The sequence below is a fragment of the Ahaetulla prasina genome, chromosome 5 (genome assembly GCF_028640845.1).
Source record: "Ahaetulla prasina isolate Xishuangbanna chromosome 5, ASM2864084v1, whole genome shotgun sequence".
NCBI classification, from domain to species: Eukaryota; Metazoa; Chordata; class Lepidosauria; order Squamata; family Colubridae; genus Ahaetulla; species Ahaetulla prasina.
The window spans coordinates 10,416,996-10,438,663 of record NC_080543.1 but is presented as its reverse complement, the minus strand read 5'-3'; the positions used below and the strand labels follow the sequence as shown (position 1 = coordinate 10,438,663).

The following is a 21,668-nucleotide window of genomic DNA, read 5'->3' as shown; positions in this document are numbered from 1 at the left end:
ATCAAATTAGATTTTCATAGGAGCATAACTCCCCCACCCCCACTCATGACAGGTCCAAGGAAAAATTGTCTTCCACAAAACTGATCCCTGGTGCCAAAAATGTTCAGGACCTCTGTTCTAAAGGGTGAGTGGTACAGCAGAAAAAGATCTCCTCTTCGACCCCACCAGCTGATAACTTCGTAGCTGACAGTTCTCAAGAGCCCAGATGTCTCTCCTGCCACTTGAGATAGGATGGATCAGTTCAGTTCCACCAGCAGGTTTCAGTTCACCTTCTCTGGGTAACCTTGTATCAGTCCCATCAAGCTGATGATTCTTGCCATTTTCTTCTGCTGCACATTTCTCCCTCTTTTATTTTCTCCCCGATGCACCCTGACTCACCCAGAGACTCATTTTCATGTAGTCTGTTGCTGTATTCATATTCCTGTCTTATTATTCACCTCTGCTTTTTTTCCTGCCAGTTTTCCTTGCTGCCTCTTAAAATCTTTTTTTTTATTGGGTTGTCTCTATATGCCACTGGGCACATCTAGTCTTTGCTGGGGCCTGCTGATCTAGGATCCTTTCAGATTTTGGTATCTGATTCATTTTCTTAATGGTCCTCACATTGCCAAATAAACTCACATTGCTTCTTGTAAGGCCTCATTTCGACTTTTCTTTTCCCCTTCTTTCTTATTTTTCTCTATCTCAAACCTGCCATGATCTTTAAACTTTGTCATGCCTCAGTTTTTATGCAGCTGCTTGTTACCCTCATGTAGAAGTAGTGCTCTGGTTCACGTAACCTTCCAATTCAACATCTTCAATGTTTAATAGCATTCCTTCTTCATTTTGCTGCTGTTGCTGAATTTTAGGAGCAGAGGATGTTCCTAAAAAGTACAGGACTAAAATTCTGATAGTGCATTAAGAGCATCGAAGGAGCCTTTCTCCAAATCCCGGGGGTGAAGAGATTATATGATTTTGAAAGTGCATTCCTTTTTAGTCATGCCGTTGCTGCTCTTGGATTCTCACAGATTATTTCTGTGTTTTTTAACAGGACAGTTTTCTTCATTTCCGCCCCTCCCCAAATTAGTTTGCATGCATCTGTCAAAAATTCAAAAGCATATTCGTTTCCCTAACTTAATTCTAATAATTTGCTCTACTCCCACTTTTTAGAGCTTAGCCATTGGTTCCTTATTCAAATGCTGTTCTTATTCACCAAAGTTTGCACATCTGTTTCTGTAGAGAGCCATGGTGGTGACCTAGGAAAAACTATGCAAAAATAGTTACTAAAAAAAAAAATCTTCTAAGCTAGAAAACAGATTTTAAAAAATTGTCCAAGAATACTAGTCTGTGTCTCCCCTTATGCTCCATCTGTTATCCATATCACACTCTGTAAGAAGCCTACTGTATAGAACCACAGAGATGATCTTGCAGAATGTTTTTTAATTTTAATTTTTTTAGATTCTGCCTTTATTATTTTTATATAAATAACTCAAGGCAGCAAAGATACCTAATACTCCTTCCTCCTCCCATTTTCCCCACGACGATAACCCTGTGAAGTGAGTTGGGCTGAACGAGAGTGACTGGCCCAAAGTCTTTCATGCCTAAGGTGGGACTAGAACTCTCAGTCTCCTGGTGATTGGTTCAAAGTCATCCAGCCATCTCTCAGGTCTAAGGTAGGACTAGAACTCACCATCTCCTGGTGACTGGCCCAAAGTCACCCAGCTGGTTTTATATTCCTAAAGCAGCACTAGAACTCACAGTCTCCAGTTTCTAGCTTGGTGCTATAACCACTAGGCAGAGATCTGTGTAGAGATTATAGATGCAAAAATTAAAGCATGCTTTGAACATGGGAAGCAGCAAGCAAGAGAAAGAAGCTCAGTCACAAGCTCACCCTTAATTCATTTAAGCAGGATTTCTCAACTGGGATTCACAGAACCCTAGATTTTTATGAGTGGTCACGGTGGGTTCCCTGAGAGATCATGATGCCAGGGTTCCAGTAATGGACCCAATGGAATCAAAACTCCAAAGCAGGCACATTCCTCAAAGTATAGATTTATTAGGCATATCCAGTGGTGGGTTGCTACCGATTTGCACCAGATCGGGCGAACCGTTAGCGGCCTGCGGCGGGAGGCTCTGGCCACCCACCCGGACTGCTGTGATTGCGAGCGAGCGAACTGGTAGTGACGGGATTTGGAACCCGCCCCTGCGCACCTCATATTGGCACATATGGGGAAACCCAACTCTGAGCCCCCCTTGGGTTTCCTCCTAATTAAAAGTAAAGTTTTCCCTCCCCTGCCCACGTAGTCCATCTTACGGTCCAATCAGGTCACAGTCCAAGGGTCACTCAGTCTCAGACCCCACCTCCTCGCACCTGGTGGGAAAACTCTTGGTTCTCAGGAGAAAGAATTTTATAATGACTACAATCCCCCAGTTAATCTCTTTCTTCCCCCTCCCGTTCCCTACAGCTTGACCTTCTTCCCTGTGGCAGCCCTGAAGTGCCAAGTGGGGGGGGAGGGAATGATTCCAGGGCTGACACATGATTTATTTTCAAAAAAAGCAGAGTCAGAACCAAAACCGTCCAACCGCCAATAGTGGGTTAGCATGCTGGAGTGTGGGATGGGTGCGGGGATCGCACTCCTGTGCAAGCAAGGTGAGCCAAGCACCAGCCAATGAGTCAGGAAGAGAAGAGAGAGAAAACAGCCGGTGGTGAGAGAAGGTGCAAGATTCCGACATCGTGAGGCTTCCCGGCAGGGTCTCTCCTTGCTGGCACATCCCTGCTTTTCTGTAGGTGCAGTACCCCTGGGGGCTTCATTTTTTTTTTTTTAATTTACATTTATATCCCGCCCTTCTCCGAAGACTCAGAGCGGCTTACATTGTGTAAGGCAATAGTCTCATCCTATTTGTATATTTATATACAAAGTCAACTTATTGCCCCCCACAACAATCTGGGTCCTCATTTTACCTATCTTATAAAGGATGGAAGGCTGAGTCAACCTTGGGCCTGGTGGGACTTGAGCCTGCAGTAATTGCAAGCAGCTGTGTTTAATAACAGGCTTCTTACAGCCTGAGCCACACCGCGGCCCCACACCGCTATCATCTTGGATAGGTACATGAGATTTGGGGATGGGCTGGCAGTAGGAGCCATCCACAAAGGTGGCAGGGAGAGAGGAGGGTCACTAAACCAATGTTGTAAGTTGAGGACTACCTGTCTTTACTTTATGGCCTGCTTGAGTCTCCTTTCACGTTTATTTAATTTCTACAGCCACCCATTTGAGATAAGCGCCTGCTAGTGGCAAGCGGAATCATAAAACAATCGCAATGCAGGTTGTCTTTGAGTTATGACCACAATTGAGCCCCATATTTCCGTTGCTAAACGAGACATTTGTTAAGTGAGTTTTGCTCCATTGTACGACCTTTCTTGCCTCAGTTGTTAAGTGAATCATTGCCGTTGATAAGTAAGCAATCTGGTTGTTAAGTGGCTTCCCTATTGACTTTGCTTGTCAGGTCGCAAAAGGGGATCACACGACCCCAGGACATTGCAACTGTCATAAAAAGGAGTCAGTCGCCAACGGTCTGAATTACAATCACGTGACCCTGAGGATGCTGCAACAGTTGTGAGGGTGAAAAATAGCCATAAGTCACTTTTTTCAGTGCCGTTTTAACTTTGAAAGAATGACCTGCAGAGTAGAAAAATAAATGTACAGTTAGTCCTCGACTTACTACCACAATTGAGCCCAAAATTTCTGTCCTTAAGTCAGATATTTGTAAAGTTGCCCCATTTTGCAGCCTTTCTTGCCACAGGTGTGAAAGTGAATCGGCGCAGTTCATAAGCTGGTAACATGGTTGTTAAGTGAATAGAATAGAATAGAATAGAATAGAATAGAATAGGATAGGATAGGATAGGATAGGATAGGATAGGATAGGATAGGATAGGATAGGATAGGATAGGATAGGATAGGATAGGATAGAATTTTATTGGCCAAGTGTGATTGGACACACAAGGAATTTGTTTTGGTGCATATGCTCTCAGTGTACATAAAAGAAAAGAAAAAGAAAAAAAATACCTTCATCAAAGGTACAACATTTACAACACAAATGATCGTCATAGGTTGCAATTTAACCCTTAATGCAACAAAAAGTTACAGTCATACAGTCATAAGTGGAAAGAGATTGGTGATGAAAATGAGAAGATTAATAGTAGTGTAGATTTAGTAAATGTAAATATTATTATATTAATATAATATTAAATATTTTATATAAATATAAAATATTTTAGTAAAATCCGGCTTCCCCATTGGTTTTGCTAGTCAAAAGGTTGCCCGAGGCGATCCCGTGACCTTGGGAAACCAGCAACGGTCATAAATATGAACCAGTTGTCAAGCATCTGAATTTTGATCACATGACCCTGGGGATGCTACAAAGCTTGTAAGAGTGAAAAAAGTGGTCATTTTTTTCCAGTGCCTTTGTAACTTCAAATGGTTGCTAAATGAACCGTCAAGGACTACCTACCGTGTTTCCCAGAAAAGAAGACTGTCTTATATTTTTTTGAACCCCAAAATAAGCACTTGGCCTTATTTTCGGAGAGGTGTTATTATTTTGGGGCGCCTGGAGCAAGATGGGGCTCCTCTTGCCGTCTTACCTGATTTCCAGCTCTGTCTCCCTAACCCTAACCAGAGGAAATGGCGGGGACCGGCTGCGCATGCATTTAAATATTTTCGGGGAGGGCTTATTTTTAGGGGGCGGCTTATTTTAGCGCATGCGCTCAAAAGCCCAATTGGGCTTATTATCAGGGGATGTCTTATTTTTCAGGGAAACAGGGTATATATGACAGCCAAGAAAAGTTCCTCATTTCATCGTAGGGCGGGGAGGACGGGGAAACTGTTCTTAAAACTCTGCTCCTCTCTTGGTAGGTACTCCTGAGCTAAGCGCGAAATGACCGGAAGTCAGTCACCCCGACTCCGTTGTTTGCTTCACCAGCCTGCCCTGTGAACAGCACTGTCGCTTTAATAATCCCATGTCAAGGGATTGCTTTCAATCCTCTTGGGTGTAATACAAGAGGATCAGAGGGATGTTACAGACCAGAAGGCTGGGCGGAGAGTCTACAAATGAAAGTGACCGGCTGTGCTGGTAACCAACTGAAACTTCGGAGCTTAGTTTGCAGCATTCAGAAGACCAGGATGTCTGTCTAATGGGCAAAAAGAAATCCTCGTGACCGCATCAGGAAGAAAGAAAGAAAAAAAATTCTCTTTGAATTGCCTCCAGGTTCCTTAGAATTTTATTTGGATTATTTAAGACGGGGTCGGGTGGTTTTGGACTGTGGAATACTGAGATTGCCAAGTTTTTGGACTGTGTGCCTTAATTGCATTTTTTTTGGGGGGGGGACGTTCACTCAACTTCTGAATACAATACACAAACGATCCTTCGTGGTTGGAAGAGGGATTCTTAGACACTTTTGTAAACAAACGGATGTGTGTTTTCTCCGATATATTTTTATAGCTTGGGAAATACTTTGCAGATTTTTGACAACTGCTTGTGGCAGAAATTCTCTTCAAACTCCCCTCCCTGCCTTGCTCTTTTCCTGGTCCTGTTGGAAGTTTTTAACTTGAGGAATTACGAGCATCCTTGGGGGAAAATGAAGAAATAAGAGTTTTTAAGCTGAACCGTTTTGAGTGGGACGGCAGACTTCTGACTTCCTAAGATAACCTCGGAAAGACTCTACAGTAAATAATATTTTCATCCAGTGCCAGAAGTCACAGCAAGAATGCCAGTGAAGAAGAAAGGTGGGCTATTAGGGATTTTTTTTTGGTCTGTCTTTTGAACATAATTGGATATGTGACATATGCCATTTTCTACTAAAAAGCGTTTGAATAGGAGAATGAAAGTGTTTTTCGGTGGACAGGGGAAAGAGCATTTCGTACATTTTTGTTTACGTGCAAAAACAAACAAACTTAAAAACAATAAAATTGTTTGGAAACCTAGGATCTCAAGTTTTGAGTTCTCAGAGAGCTTTTGGCTTTTGTAGCGTTGCAGTAAAGGGAATCAGAAGTGGGAAAAACAGCTCCAGTTAACTTATCCCGGCAATAATTCCAGCATAAACATACCTAAATATAAATGGTATCAGCAGTACTTTGTTCTGTGGGCAGGATTGATGGAAGAACTCCCGGATAGATCTGAGTTTACAAAATTATGACTTTAATTGCTTACCTCACCCAACGTTATTAACTATAGTGATGGTTTTTTGAGGGGGAAGGCGTGTCATTTTCCACTATTTTAGATATATTCCTGAAGCACACAAATTAACTTATTTTTAGCTGTCATGAAATCAACAAAATTAATGGGAAACATGAATCGGGAGCTCCCACTTCAAACATTAGGTAGAATAAAACTGCTTTTTAGGTGTGTCATGAATGTTTTTAAAATTCTCTAGTGAAATAGGGTTTTATGTTTTAAAAATAACTCTGAAATGTCCAAATCGGCTCCACTTCATCAAATGAAAAACAATAACAAAACTGTTTTTCGCTCTTAAGGAGAGTGCGTCTAATGTGGAAGTGTTGGCTACTGCATTTTAAATGAATCTTTATTTAATTTCCTCTGTCCTTATTAAAATCCTTGACACCGAGTACAGCTTTTGTCTGAACCACAATACGTCTGTAGTTCTCTATCAGAATAAATGATAAACATTTGGTTGTGTGAGGGAAACTTTAACAGGGAATCTTTTTGCCCTAAGGATAAAATTTGGCACAAAGTAATATTGTTCCCTGTTTCATCCCAGCCTATTCATCTTTTCAGAGGGCCTTTTTGTTTGTTTCTTTGTTTTAGCATATAAAATATTTTTGGCTCTCTGTTTTGGAGCTAGAAATATGTTCTGATATTTGCTAGTCTGGAACATGGGTATAAATCAGCGAGGAAAGAGGAGAAAGGAGAGACTATTGTTGCTTTGGGTTATTGTAATTCCTTGACTTGCTGTTCCCAGATAATGCATTAATTAATGGTGACATCTTTATGATTCAGCTTAATCATTACAATGCACCTGATTGGTTTGTTTTTATTTCTGAAATTAAGGGGAATGCACGGAAAGAGAGATAATTGATTGTACTACTTATTTGTCATACTGAGTAGGCAGAGGGAGCTTATCTGTCTTCCCCAAATTTCCTTCTTGTCAGATTTCTAGATTTAGAGATTCCAAATCTCTGGGCCATTTGGGCTGGGAATTCTGGCAGTTTGTCATCTCAATAACATGGGGAAGACATCCGGTTGAAATAGGAAGTCAAAATTGATTGAATGATTCCTTTCCTTCCAAGGGTTTGATTCTGTGGAAATGTTTGGCCCTGCCATGGCTGTAGCCTCCTGTGCAGGCATAAAGGTTTTCAGAATCTATATTCTGGTGATGAGAGAGAGAGAGAGAAATATTTCTGATATTTGTGCCAGAATGAGATGATGTTAAAAAGTTGACTGCTTTGAGCAAAACTCCAGATCCTTTACCCCGTAGGGATAAGCGTCAGATGGACATGGCTGTAGACTGTCCAGAAACTAGGATGAACAAAGCTAGAAATTATATTTTTATTGTATTTTCAGGAACATGTGGGAATTTTAATTCAGGATTCATACTTGATTAGATTGTACACATTTCGCATGTTATGCAAGTCTTATTGTACAAGATTTGTTGTATAAGTCATCTTATTTTGAGCCCTGTAATTGTCCATCTCATTCATCTTTGGTGCTTCTCAGTCATCCAGGTCATAGTTGTCTCAACAGTGCTTTTTTCCCCAAAAGGCAACTGGACTGTTTTTTACTTGAAGAAGACAACAGTTTCGCTTCTCATCCAAGAAGCTTCTTCAGTTCTGACTGAATGGTGGAGAACGGAAGGATTTATGTTGCTTGTAGTCATCTGGTCCTTAGCACTCTCTCTGAGAGTTGTTAAGGCCCCTTCATGGTTTAATCTGTGCCGTCCGGGTCACCTGAATAGTGCAAATGGGTGTGGAACCTTCCTGGAGCTGCTGAAAGGAGTGTGTTGTAAACAGGAGTTAGGTGGTGTGGTATCCCTCTCCCTCTGTTCAGAATGTGGACAGTAAAGTCCACATTTTGGATAGAGAGCACCAGTGGTTTGAAAGAAAGGTCCAAGAAGTCATCTACTTATGACTGACTGAACAGCCCTCTCTTGACAGAGGGGGAGGGCTACACCACCACCCATTTGCCCTACAGGTGACCCTGAGGGCACAGATAAACCTCCAAGGGGCCTCAATGCAATGGTGGGATGCTGCTGGTTTAACAACTGGTTCGGTTTGCGCACGTGCCTAAGGCGCTTGAACACAGCACTGAAAATGGAGCATTTAGAAGCTCAGCTGCTTACCTTCCAAGTCAGCAACGGTAAGTAGAACAGCGAGGGGTGGCGGTGGAAATCAGCTGTGCCGCGTGATTGAGATGAGCTGCAAAGCAGGAAATAAAGGTCAGGATACCGCGGGGGTGGGTGGGCGGGGCCAACTGATTGTCGGAGCTACCAATTCGCTCAAACCAGTCCGAACCGGCTGAATACCGCCTCTGCCTCAATGACTTTCAGAGAGAGTGCTAACGACCAGATGACTGCAAGGAATATCAATCCTTCCATTCTCCACCATTCAGTCAGAACTGAAGAAGCTTCTTGGATGAGAAGCGAGAGAAAGCAAAACGTCTTCTTTCTCAAAGGAAAAAAAACAACCCAGTCCATTTGCCTTTTTGAAGAAAAAAGCACCTTTGAGTCCATCTCAGTTCTATTTTAAGTTGCATCTCCTCCTCCTAGCTGAATCCTGTAGCAAGAACCGTTCAGATTGGCTCACAGTAAGGGGCAGCCCTGACCCTTGCACGTACAAGAAACACTGTATGGATTATGTGTTTTTCTCATCCTGAAGAAAAGCCAGCTTCAGCAAAAACTCAGCATGAGCAGATGGGTCCCGTGCTGCGAGGCAGTCACACCTGGTCTTTCTTGCAGGTGTAAGCATTGCAGACTTTTTTTGGTCTTTCTGCAAATATCCTACTTCGAAACTTAAATCTATAGGAACAATCAGTTTTGCAAAGCAAAGAGATGGGGGGGGGGATTCTCTTTCTTTGTTTGAACCACCATGAGAATCTTATACCTATGGGATGAATTGCAAGAGGTCATTATAGTTTAGCTTGGTCAGGCCAAAACTGACCAATAATAACCATACATTATTTTTCCCAGTTTTGATAAGACTAGTTTTAATGTAAAATGTAAAAATCTACAAGACCAATACTTGATACAACATTTCTGTTTCAATTCTCCCTGAATCTTATTGGTACAATATCTGGGTGTGTTTATATTGGGGGGATATTAAGATTTAAACAATGATTGAAGAATGACAGCCCTGTCTTACTAAAATAAAAAAAGCTCCTAATATGTTTTGGACAACTTAAGAAATAATGTACATTAAATACTCAGGATTAACTAGAAAATCATACCCAAAGTCCATTTTAGTGGGTAGTATTTATTATTCTCAAGGAAGGCTTAAAAAGAAGCACTAAAGAGCAATGGATTTGACTGAGAAGATGCTTTAAGCAGGAAGTTTCAATGATATTTGTTACGCAGCAGCCTGAGAAACTAGCATTAGATCTAAAAACTGGCTCTCCACAAGTGTTTAGGCTAAAATTGGTTTCAAGAAAATCTAGTATGCCAGTACTATAAGTCACTATCTTCCTCTGGAAAAAAAATAACATTTAAGGACAACACGGAGAATATACAGGTAATCCTTGACTTACGACGACAATTGAGCCCAAAATTTCTGTTGCTAAGTGAAACATATGTTGATTGAATTTAGCCCCATTTTACCACCTTCCTTGCCACAGCTGTTAAGTGAATCACTGCAGTTGTTGAGTTAGTGACACGGTTGTGAAGCAACTCCAACTTCCCCATTGAGGTTGCTTATCAGAAGGGCGCAAAAGGGGATCACATGACCCCGGGACACTGCAACCATCATAAACCTGAGTCAGTTGCCAAGCATGACCGTGGGGATGCTTCAACAGTCGTAAGTGCGAAAAAGGGTCATAAATCCCCTTTTTCAGTGCCGTTGTAACTTCGGACGGTCGCTAATCGAACCGTTGTAAGTCGAGGACTACCTGTACAGTGGTTGAATGCTTATATTTAATAGCAACATAATTAAAAAAAAACCCCTCTTTTAATGCCAGGAGTTAAAAATGTGTCCATCTAGTCATCAGTAATGAAATCTGAGGACTTTTTCTTAGATGCCCATTAAGTCCAGCTATTTATGCATCAATATTGGAGATTACTAGACTTGCTGTCATCCCTGAGAACTACTTGCAGTTTAAACTAACAGGCGCAACAAAATTCTGTAACGAGGTTTAGAGCTACAATGAGTACTATTTAGGATGCCAACGTAATTTTTTTTCTTTTTCTATCTTGCTTCATTTCATTCTCCGGTTTTCTATGGCTTTCCCTTCCGCAGTGAACCAATGTTCTGTAGCTAATGAGCACGCCAGAGCTTCATTAGAAGGTTGATGGTTTCAGAAAATCTTCGGGCCAACTTCTCTCGCCTTCTTTTGATTTCTCAGAAAGCCTCCAGGCCCTGCAGAATTTCCCACAAACACCCTTGGAAAATGAAATCAGCAAGTAGCTGCAGCCCAGTTTGGGAAGTTGAGTTTATTTTCCAAATTCAGCCGTGCTCTTGAAAGTTCAGCTTCCCCCTAAAATAGGCAAAAAATAAACTGAGGATGGGTTGGTGTAGAACAGGGTGCCAAACTCGAGTCATCACAGCATCGTCACGTGACGTATTGCGACTTTTGCTAAACTGCACATGGCCAGTGCGTGACGCATCTGGCCCATGGGCTGTGAGTTTGACAGCTGTGATGTAGAAGGTTTTAGCTAGGTTGCTTACTGAGAAATCTGAGGTTTATGACTGAAGACCAGAGGTGTCAAACTTATGTCATGGTGGCGTCACGTAACGTATCGGGACTTTTTTCCCTTTTGCTAAACTGGGCGTGGCCAGTGTGTGATGCATCTGGCCCGTGGGCCGCGAGTTCGCCAGTTCTGGTATAGAAGGTTTTAGCTAGGTTGCTTACTGAGAAATCTGAGGTTTATGACTTCCTACAGACACATGTTGTCAACGTGCTTTCCAAATCTTTGAATGTTCTCCTTGGACTAAAATCAGTTATAGATTTTTTTCTCAGTCATCTGGAATTAACCAGAGCGACTACCACTAATTGATAGGTCTGGTTTCTGGAGGGAACAGATTACAGCTTTCCTTCCTTTTCTCCATCAATGCAGACTTGAAGGGTATGTATGTGTCTATGCAAACGGGGGACAGCAGGCAAGCTCAAAGAAAAATATATTCTATCCTTATAATGTGAATACTGGAATATTTAATAATAATAACAACAGAGTTGGAAGGGACCTTGAGGGTCTTCTAGTCCAACCCCCTGCACAGGCAGGAAAACCTAAACCACTTCAGACAAATGGTTATCCAACATCATCTTAAAAATTTCCAGTGTTTCTGCAGGCAAGTTGTTCCACTCATTAATTGCTCTGACTGTCAGGAAATTTCTCCTTAGCTCTAAGTTGCTTCTCTCCTTGATTAGTTTCCACCCATTGCTTCTTGTCCTACCCTCAGGTGCTTTGGGGAATAGCTTGACTCCTTCTTCTTTGTGGCAGCCCCTGAGATATTGGAACACTGCTATCAGGTCTCCCCTGGTCCTTCTTTTCATTAAAGCAGACATACCCAGTTCCTGCAACCGTTCTTCCTATGTTTTAGCCTCCAGTCCCCTAATCATCTTGGTTGCTCTTCTCTGCACTCTTTCTAGAGTCTCAACATCTTTTTTTTTTTAATATTGTAGTGACCAAAACTGAATGCAATTTTGTGCGGTAGGCATGGACAACCTCTGGATTTCAGAATAACAGAGTTGGAAGGGACCTTGGAGGTCTTCTAGTCCAACCCCCTGTTCAGGCAGGAAACCCTATATCATTTTAGACAAATGGTTGTCCAATCTCTTCTTAAAAACCTCCAATGATGGAGTGCCCACAACTTCTGAAGGCAAGCCCTTCCACTGATTAAATGTTTAGGAAATTTCTCCTTAATTCTCGGTTGGTTCTCTCCTGGGTTAGTTTCCACCCATTGCTTCTTGTTCTGCCTTCTGGTGCCGTTTCCAGCTACAGGTAGCTCTTGACTTACAACAGTTCATTTAGTGACCATTCGAAGTTACAATGGCACTGAAAACACTGACTTCAGTATGACCGGTTTTCACACTTACGACCGTTGCAGCATCCCCATGGTCATGTGATTTACATTGGGACGCTTGACAACCGACTTGCATTTATGACGGTTGCAGTGTCCTGGGGTCACGTGATCCCCTTTTGCGATCTTCTGACAAGCAAAGTCAATGCGGAAACCAGATTTATTTATTATTTATTTATTTATTGTTTCAATTTCTATACCATCCTTCTCCCAAAGGGCGGTTTACAGCCAAAGTAAAGACAGTTAGTACAATTTTTAAGACCAGTTTAAAAGGAAAATTTAGAGTTGGTTGAAGAACTTAAAACCAATAAAACCCCTTATTAAAACCCCACTAGGCCAGTCCTGCACGGTGAAACAAAAATGTTTTCAGCTCGCGTCGAAAGGTCCGAAGATCAGGGAGTTGACGGATACCTGGTGGTAACTTGTTCCAGAGGGTTGGTGCCCCCACAGAGAAGGCCCTCCCCCTGGGCGCCGCCAGCCGACATTGACTGGCCGACGGCACCCTGAGGAGAACCTCCCTATGGGAGCGCACTGGTCGATGGGAGGTCGCCGGTAGCAGCAGGCAGTCCCGTAAGTAACCCGGTCCTATGCCATGGAGCGCTTTGAAGGTGGTAACTAACACCTTGAATTGCACCCGAAAGACCACCGGAAGCCAGTGCAGCCTGCGCAGGAGAGGTGTTATATGGGAGCAACGAGTCGCTCCCTCTATCACCCATGCGGCCGCATTCTGAACTAATTGGAGTCTTCGGGTGCTCTTCAAGGGAAGCCCCATGTAGAGAGCATTGCAATAGTCCAGACGAGAAGTGATGAGGGCGTGAGTGACTGTGCACAAGGAATCCCGGTGCAAGAAGGGACGTAACTGGCGTATCAGGCGGACCTGGTAAAAAGCTCCTCTGGCGACGGCCGTCAAATGATCTTCCAACGACAGTCGTGCATGCAGAAGGATGCCCAAATTGCGGACCTTCTCTGTGGGGGCCAATGACTCGTCCCCCACAGACAGCGATGGCCTCAGCTGATTATACCGGGACGCCGGCATCCACAGCCACTCAGTCTTGGCGGGGTTGAGTCGAAGCCTGTTTTTCCCCATCCAGACCCGCACGATTCAGTTAACAACCGGGTTACTAATTTAACGACTGCAGTGATTCACTCAACAAAGGTGGCGAGAAAAGTCGTAAAAGGGTGCACAACTCCCTTAACAAATGTATCCCTTAGCAACATAAATGTTGAGCTCAATTGTGGTTGTAAGTTGAGGACTATACCTGTATTCCAGCCATAGAATTTCCAGTAGTCCCAACCAACATAGCGAGTGAGGCTGAGATTTGTAAATCTGCAGCACAAAGTAGGTTGCAACTGTTTTGCCTAACCTGGGAAGGTTCCTGATAGGTGGATTTTCAGCAGGGAATCTTACTTTCTTAAGATAAATTAAGAACATCCAAACATTGATTTTGGCAGCATGCCAGCTTCCAATTCTTATTTTACCATTTTTTTTAAAGAAATACCATATAGGTCTAAGTGTATTTAATATATATTTAATACCACTCTATAAAGCCCTAGTAAGACCACACCTAGAGTACTGTATCCAGTTCTGGTCACCACACTATAAAAAAGATGTTGAGATTCTAGGAAAAGTGCCGAGAAGGGCAACCAGGATGATTAGGGGACTGAAAACTAAAACATACGAAGAACGGTTGCGGGGACTGGGCATGGCTAGTCAAGTGAAGAGAAGGACCAGGGGAGACATGATAGCAGTCTTCCAATATTTGAGGGGCTGCCACAGAGAGAAAAGGGGTCAAGCTATTTTCTAAAGCACCCGAAGACCAGACAAGGAATAATGGATGGAAACTGACTAAGGAGAGATTCAACCTAGAAATGAGGAGGAACTTTCTGACAGCGAGAACAATCAACCAATGGAACAGCTTTGCTTTTGGAAGTTGTGGGAGCTTCATCACTTGAGGCTTTCAAAAAAAGATTGGAGTGCCATTTGTCAGAAATAGTGTACGGTCTCCTGCTTGAGCGGGGAGTTGAACTAGATGATCTATAAGGTCCCTTCCCAATCTGTTAAACCTGTTAAATATCTCTGAGCCTGCTTGGAACCTGCAGACACAATATTTCCTCTCTTAAATCCCAGTCGTTTGTGGCCTTCGGCTGTGATTCAACGGTGTTTTTTGGAGGCTTGAGTTTGGCTTGCCCCCAACTGGCATATGGAGAATGCTTAGTCAGGCAGAACGGAAAGGATGCTCGGTTGATTACAAATAAATGCATTGTTAAAACATAGACCGAGTTGTAGCTGGATGTGTCCTACAAAGAGCTGAGGAAGACCTTGTCACCTTTATTCATCCATCAAAGAGAGCAGCACTGAGTGTCCTTGTTCACAATTAGTCATTGTGTGGTCACTTTCCAATTGGATTACAGGTCGTTCTTGACTTACACCTTTCTTTAGTGACCCCTTTGAAGTTGCAACGGTGATTTATGATCGTTGTTCACACTTACAGTTGGAGCGTCCTGGGATCACATGATCACCACGACGACCTTCTGACAAGCCAAGTCAACAGGGACAGCTGGATTCACCTAATGACCATGTGATTCACCTACCCAGAGCGATTTGCTTAATGACTATGGGAAGAAAGGCCATAAAATTGGATATGGCACTGAATAACCACCTCACTTAGCGACAGAAGTTCCAGGCCAAAAGGTAGTTTGAGAATTTGCTGTATGTATGTATATGTAAGATATATTGCAAAGGGGAAGCAAAGTTGAAATGTTTCCAGAAAAAAACCTGAAATGGATCAAATCCATGTTCATTCATGGAAAAAAAAATCCCGTTCTTTGAGCAAGGCGTTATCAGCTAAGTCTACAGTAGTGGCCAAAATTGTGGAAACCTTCTGGGAAAAGTGTATTTTTGAAATTGGATGGCTAATAACACTACTTTTTTTGGGAGTTTCAAGATCATCCTATTCCACTGCTGGAATGGCCTGGGAATAGCCCAGACCTTAACCCAATGGAAAATCTATGCAGCCGACTAAAGAAACTTGTTAGTCAGAAGCGACCCAGCAATAAAACCCAGTCAATAGAAGCCATCATTCCATCTTGGATTCACATGATAACAGCTGCAGAACTAAAAGACTTGGTTCTCTCCATGGGAAGACGTTGTAAGGCCGTAATTCATGCTAAAGGTTACCCAATTAAGTATTCACTGAAGTGGTAATAATTTTTGTATATCTTGTTTTTTCTGTGGTGATAATTTTTGTATATCTTGTTTTTTCTGTGGTGATAATTTTTGTATATCTCATTTTTTCTACGTGTTTCATTTTTCTTTTTTATACTATAACTGCTATTCTAATAGCAAATCCTTCATAAAAGTTATTGCATTACATTCTTGATTAAATTATCTTTCCATTGATATATAATTTTATGGTACTACTCCGGGGTGGGTTCTAGGTTACCTTTACTACAGGTTCGCAACGGGAGCGTGTGTGCGTGCTCACTTTGCTCACTCACTCACTTCTCTTTGCTCACTCACTTCTCTTTGCTCACTTCTGTGCATGCATAGATGGTCAATTATGATGTCTGGGCAGGTGGGCGGAGCCTCCCGCCGCTTTTAGTACCGGTTCTAAAGAACCGGACAGAACCGGGATCAACCCACCACTCTACTACCCCCCCCCAAAAAAAGTGATGTTATTATCTAGTTTTAGAAAATACACTTTTCCCAAAAAGGTTTCCACAATTTTGGCCACTACTGGAGATTGCAAAGAGGAAGCAAAGTTGAAAAGTTGGCAGAGAAGATCTGAAATGGATCAAATCCATGTTCATTTATGAAAAATATTTCCCGTTTTTTGAGCAAGGGTGTCATCATCCAAATCTACCTTGCAGGATTGGAGTATGAAACTCCTTAGAAGAAGAATAGGATGCAGAGATGAGAATTTTTATTCAGAGTGAATTCAGGGTGGTATTTCTGTCCTAAGTAGGTTGGAACAAGTAACCCCGGCGACAGGAGAGAAGTTGTGAAAAATGCCACTCAAGGGCACAAAATTAAGACATTTGGCATTGCAGAAGCTGGACATTAATTGAAGGTAGATGCCTGCAACTTCATTTTCTTTGTCTTTTTAAAGATCTCTTGACTGGCTTCAGTTTATATGGATTCATTTCCAAAGTGGCCTTTGGGCATTGAACCAATTGCGGTATTTTTCACTTCTGTCTTCTCTTGTGCTACCGGTGTCTTTGCCCTGAAACCCTGGCTTGTTTAGGGAGTGTGCGAACCGGTAGTAAAGGTAACTAGAACCCATCCCGGTGGACAGGACCACATAGTTTTGAGGTCCTGAGCAAAAAAACATCGGTGAGAAAGACAGAGAGAGATTTATACCCTCTGTTGGGCTTTGAATTGGAGCTTGTATTCTGATTGGTTGTCAGACTCCCATGGGGCCACGCAGGGATAACTTTGTAGGTTGTCTTTTGGGTCCCCAAGGCTTGGTTGAATCTTGCTGGGTGATGATGTAATGAAGAGGGCTTTGGGCAATTTCTATTATGGCTGAGAGCTAATCCTACCTTTGTTGGATCTTGAGTGAGGGCATTCGCTTATGAATAGACCTAGCTATCTTTTTATCTCTTAAGTGCTGACATCTGCTGTGGGCTATTGAGGAGGGTGGGGGCTATTAGGAGTGAGTCTGCTTCCTGCCTTTAAAAAAAACATGTTTCTCCATTTCTCACCCAGGGAAATATAATATTCTGCCTTTTTAATGATTCCTAGAACATTCCATTATTCTAGGAGAGGGGTGGGTGCTAACTTCTTATAGAATGTTGCGAGGAAAAATAATTGTCAGTACAATTCTAATCTGTGTAGTAGATGTGTCTTAACAGCTGCACATCTGTTTCATTGGTACTTTCATTGGTACTTTGTTTATTGTTATTATAGATAGTCCTAGATTTATGTCCACAATTGAGCCCAGAATTTATGTTGCTAAGTGAGAAATTTGTTTTAAGTGAGTTTTGCTCCATTTTACGATTTTTTTGGCCACATTCGTTAAATGAATAACCGCTGCAGTTGTTAAAGTTAGTAACACAGACGTTAAGTGAATCTGGCTTCCCCATTGATTTTGCTTGTCTGAAGGTCGCAAAAGGGGGATCGCATGACCCCGGGACACTGCAACCGTCATAAATATGAGTCAGTTACCAAGCATTTGAATTTCAATGGGGATGCTGCAACAGTCATAAATATGAAAAATGGCCGTAAGTCACTTTTTTGCAGCGTCCTTGTAACTGTCGTAAATCTGTATTTAAGTTTGCCTGTGATTTAGTGTTGTTTCTCCATTACTAATTCTTCTAGAACAGGGGTGTCAAACTCACATCGTCACGGCAATGTCACATGATGTATCGGGACTTTTCCCCCTTCGCTAAACCAGGCGTGGGTGTGGCCAGCGCCTGACACATCTGGCCCGCGGGCTGAGAGTTTGACAGCCCTGTTCTAGAATTTCAGTAAAGTAAGCCGCCAAAAAGCCTTCTTCTGATTCAATTTTCTTTGGTTTGACACCAAAATGCATTGGTTGTAATATTTTAGAGCTCAGTCATGTGCATAATAATGTAATGTGCATAATAATGTACCTGTGAGAGGGATCTTGGAGTCCTAGTGGATAACCATTTAGATATGAGCCAGCAGTGTGCAACAGCTGCTAAAAAAGCCAACACAGTTCTGGGCTGCATAAACAGAGGGATAGAATCAAGATCACGTGAAGTGTTAGTGCCACTTTATAATGCCTTGGTAAGGCCACACTTGGAATACTGCATTCAGTTTTGGTCGCCACGATGTAAAAAAGATGTTGAGACTCTAGAAAGAGTGCAGAGAAGAGCAACCAAGATGATTAGGGGACTGGAGGCTAAAACATATGAAGAACGGTTGCAGGAACTCGGTATGTCTAGTTTAATAAAAAGAAGGACTAGGGGAGACCAATATCTCAGGGGTTGCCACAAAGAAGAGGGAGTCGGGCTGTTCTCCAAAGTATCTGAGGGTAGAACAAGAAGCAATGGGTGGAAACTGATCAAGGAAAGAAGCAACTTAGAATTAAGGAGAAATTTCCTGACAGTTAGAACAATTAATAAGTGGAACGACTTGCCTGCAGAAGTTGTGAATGCTCCAACACTGAAAATTTTTAAGAAAATGTTGGATAACCATCTGTCTGAGATGGTGTAGGGTTTCCTGCCTGGGCAGGGGGTTGGACTAGAAGGCCTCCAAGGTCCCTTCCAACTCTGTTGTTATATTATGTTATATTATAAATCTGTCCTAGGAGAGGTGTAGGTTAAAGCAAGATTTTATTTACAGATGCTATTTTGAGTTTTTAAAAAACTTACTCTCTCTGCAAATGCTCCTGAATTGGAATTTTGCAATTCTGGGTGCCATACAGCTGCCTTAATGTTTTAAAGAAATGATTTAAAACACTTTTTTTCCATGTTGTTTATCATCTAAGTAACACATAAACCTCCAAAGTAGTTTATGAGATCAGTTATAAACAAGGCCACAGCTGCCCTGGGATATTTGTCCAAAATGCTTAATGCAAGAGGATAAAAGTGGTGAGGAAGGCAAAGTAAAACAAACGTAGATGACCATTTTTAAACATCACCGTTAATCTGTGCCTTTTCGTTTTTTAGAACTGAGCAAAACCAAGTTTTGTATGAATTAGCAATCCTTGTATGGCAAATGCATCTTTCTGTTTTGCTGTTTTTAAAAAAAAAATAATTTCAAGGTTCAGCTAATTATTGTTCTAATTATTGTTTTCTTTAGACACTGATCGAGCTTTAGCACTTCTGGAAGATTATTGTAAGAAGCTAAAAAAGCCAGAGGAGAAACAATTGAAAAAAGCCATTAAGAAAGTGATGGGCATCTTTAAAAGCAGTTTGTTCCAGGCCTTACTAGGTATGTGAATGAATGCTTCTCTGTCGTATTTTTATGCTTCATTTATTTGGATGTTGTCCCGGATGGCTTTTGAAAATCCCCAAAACACTTTCCGAGATCTGGGAATACTGAATGCTATTGGTTATCGATTATAATAATTACAAATGAAAACCCCCATGAAAGGCAAGTCTTTTTTATTTGCTTTAGGAGAAAATTCTCCTGTTGCGTTATGAGAAACGCCACCAGTTCTGTAAAGGAACCATTACGTAGGAAGAAAAATATTTTGGAACAAAAGGATCTCTAGTCCCAAAGGTGCTTTTCCAAAAGGGAACTGGACTTTTTTGATTTTTTTTTTCCTTGAAAAATGTTTTCGCTTCTCATCCAAGAAGCTTATTCGGTTCTGAGGCTTCTTGGATGAGAAGCAAAACATTGTTCTGACCTAGGCTTCCCAAAAGCACGAAGCCGACTCCTCATCCCAATAAAACCCCTTTTATTTCGTTTAAAGTGAATTCCTCTGGAGCAAAGACCTGGCCAACAATCTTTCAAGAGATTTCACAACTACAGACCTTGGAGAGTTGCCAGGCCGATATCTTCCGAATGCCACTCTGTAGCAGACAATACTTGGCAAGAAATCAGAAGCAGATCTTCACTCTAATGAATTGAACTAATTGTCTCCTGCAAACTCCCCTTCCCTTTTGCTCTTCTTTATTCCCTCTGGGAGGGGCCATTCACCGTCCACCTGTGGCTTTACTCCTGAGTCGACCCTTGTTCCTTAGCTGTTTCCTTCTCCTGGCAGCTCTGTGCATGTGCACACTGGGAACAGGCTCCAGCTGTTCTTCTGCCTCACTGATGTCCGACTCTAAAGGCAGCTGACAACTGTCAGACGGCCCTGGCCCCCTCTCTGCCTCCGATGCAGAGCCCTCGTCAGAGCCTTCCCCAGACTTCAGGACTGGCCCATGTTACCCCCCCCCACCTCCTCACTGTCCGAATCTGCTGCCAGATCTGCTGCCCGTTGGCGGGCCACAACAGACATTTTCAAGGAAAACAGCCACAAAAGTCCAGTTGCCTTTTGAAAAAGCACCTTTACGACAACCTTATGATCTGGATGATGGAGAATCTCTAGAGATAAAAGTTTGTCCAACTTTCTCAGAACCATGATCTTAATCCAACTTGCAATTCCTTTACACATGTTCTTTGCGGAAAGTTAAAGGAGGTTTCATACAGGTAGTCCTCACCTTACGACCACAGTTGAGCCCAACGTTTCTGTTGCTAAGCAAGTCAGTTGTTAAGTGAATTTTACAACTTTTCTTGCCACAGTTGTTAAGGGAATCCCTGCAGTTGTTTAACTAGTCACACGGTTGTTAAGTGAATCTGGTTTTTCCCATTGACTTGGCTTGTCAGAAGATTGCAAAAGTTGATCTCGTGACCCTGGGTCACTGCAACCGTCATAAATACATGCCAGTTGCCCAGCATCCGAATTTTGATCACCTGACCGTGGGGATGCTGCAACGGTCGTAAGTTTGAAAAATGGCCACAAAATCACGTTTTTTAGTACCATTGTAACTTTGAACGATCACTAAACGAACGGTTGTAAGTTGAGGACTATCTGTACTGCTTTTTGGTTGATGCCAAACATTGCTGATGAGGTGATGTTCAAGAGCCACTTGGAGGGAAATGGACTGTTCTGCTAATTTCTTATAATTGGTCACTGTCAAATATAAGGAGGGAACATACTGTATTTTTTGGACTAAGACGTACTGGTGTATAAGACGCACCAAGATTTCGAAGAGGTAAGCAAGAGAAAAAAGTTTCCCTCCCCCGGCCCCCAGGAGCACTCTGCAGGCCTCCCAAACCCTCTGCACATCCTGTTTTTTTGCAATACACCAAATACAGCCATTTTTGGCCTCCCAAAGCCCCACCCCACGGGTCCCATTTTTTGCAAAAAAACAGGCCCGTTTTTCGCAAAAACATGCTTTGGGAGGCCCACAGAGTGCTCCTGGGAGCTGGGAAGGGCAAAAACACAATACGTGGGGGGTTTGAGAAGCCAAAACCAGGTCCGTTTTTTGCAAAAATGGGGGCGTTTTTGCCCTCCCCAGCCCCTAGGAGCACACTGCAGGCCTCCCAAACACTCTGCGCGCCCCGTTTTTTGCAGAAATAGGACCATTTTCCAGCCATTTTTTGCAAAAATGGGTGCATTTTTGCCCTCCCCAGCCCCCAGGAGCACTCTGCGGGCCTCCCGAAGCCTCTGTGTGCCATGTTTTTGCAAAAAACGGGCCTGTTTTTTACAAAAATGGGACCCGCGGGTGGGGTTTTGGGAGGCCAAAAATGGCTGTATTTGGTATATAAGACACACCAACATTTCCACCCTCTTTTGGGGGATGGGGAAGTGTGCCTTATACTCTGAAAAGTAAGGTATCTCCCTTTATCCTAAAGGTGCTCTGAATTTTATAAATATTGCAACAGAATTCCCATTGCCAGTGATTTCTCTGAGAAGACTAGCATGGAAGCAGCGTTTACAGAATGTCCATGTTTGCATAAAGACACTTAACTCACTTAAAAAATATAGCCTCTGCTTT

At 42.5% G+C, this 21,668-nt stretch overlaps 1 protein-coding gene across 1 annotated transcript in view; it reads left to right on the top strand.

Annotated features, from left to right (window-relative positions):
• Window positions 1-21,668, top strand: part of DLG2 (discs large MAGUK scaffold protein 2) — a 1,438,267-nt gene that overhangs the window by 4,072 nt on the left and 1,412,527 nt on the right. Inside the window, exons 2-3 of the mRNA XM_058186296.1 lie at window positions 4,887-5,756; window positions 18,982-19,113. Of these exons, the coding sequence (XP_058042279.1) occupies window positions 5,738-5,756; window positions 18,982-19,113 (151 nt within the window). The 5' untranslated portion in view covers window positions 4,887-5,737. The remainder of the gene's footprint in view (window positions 1-4,886; window positions 5,757-18,981; window positions 19,114-21,668) is intronic.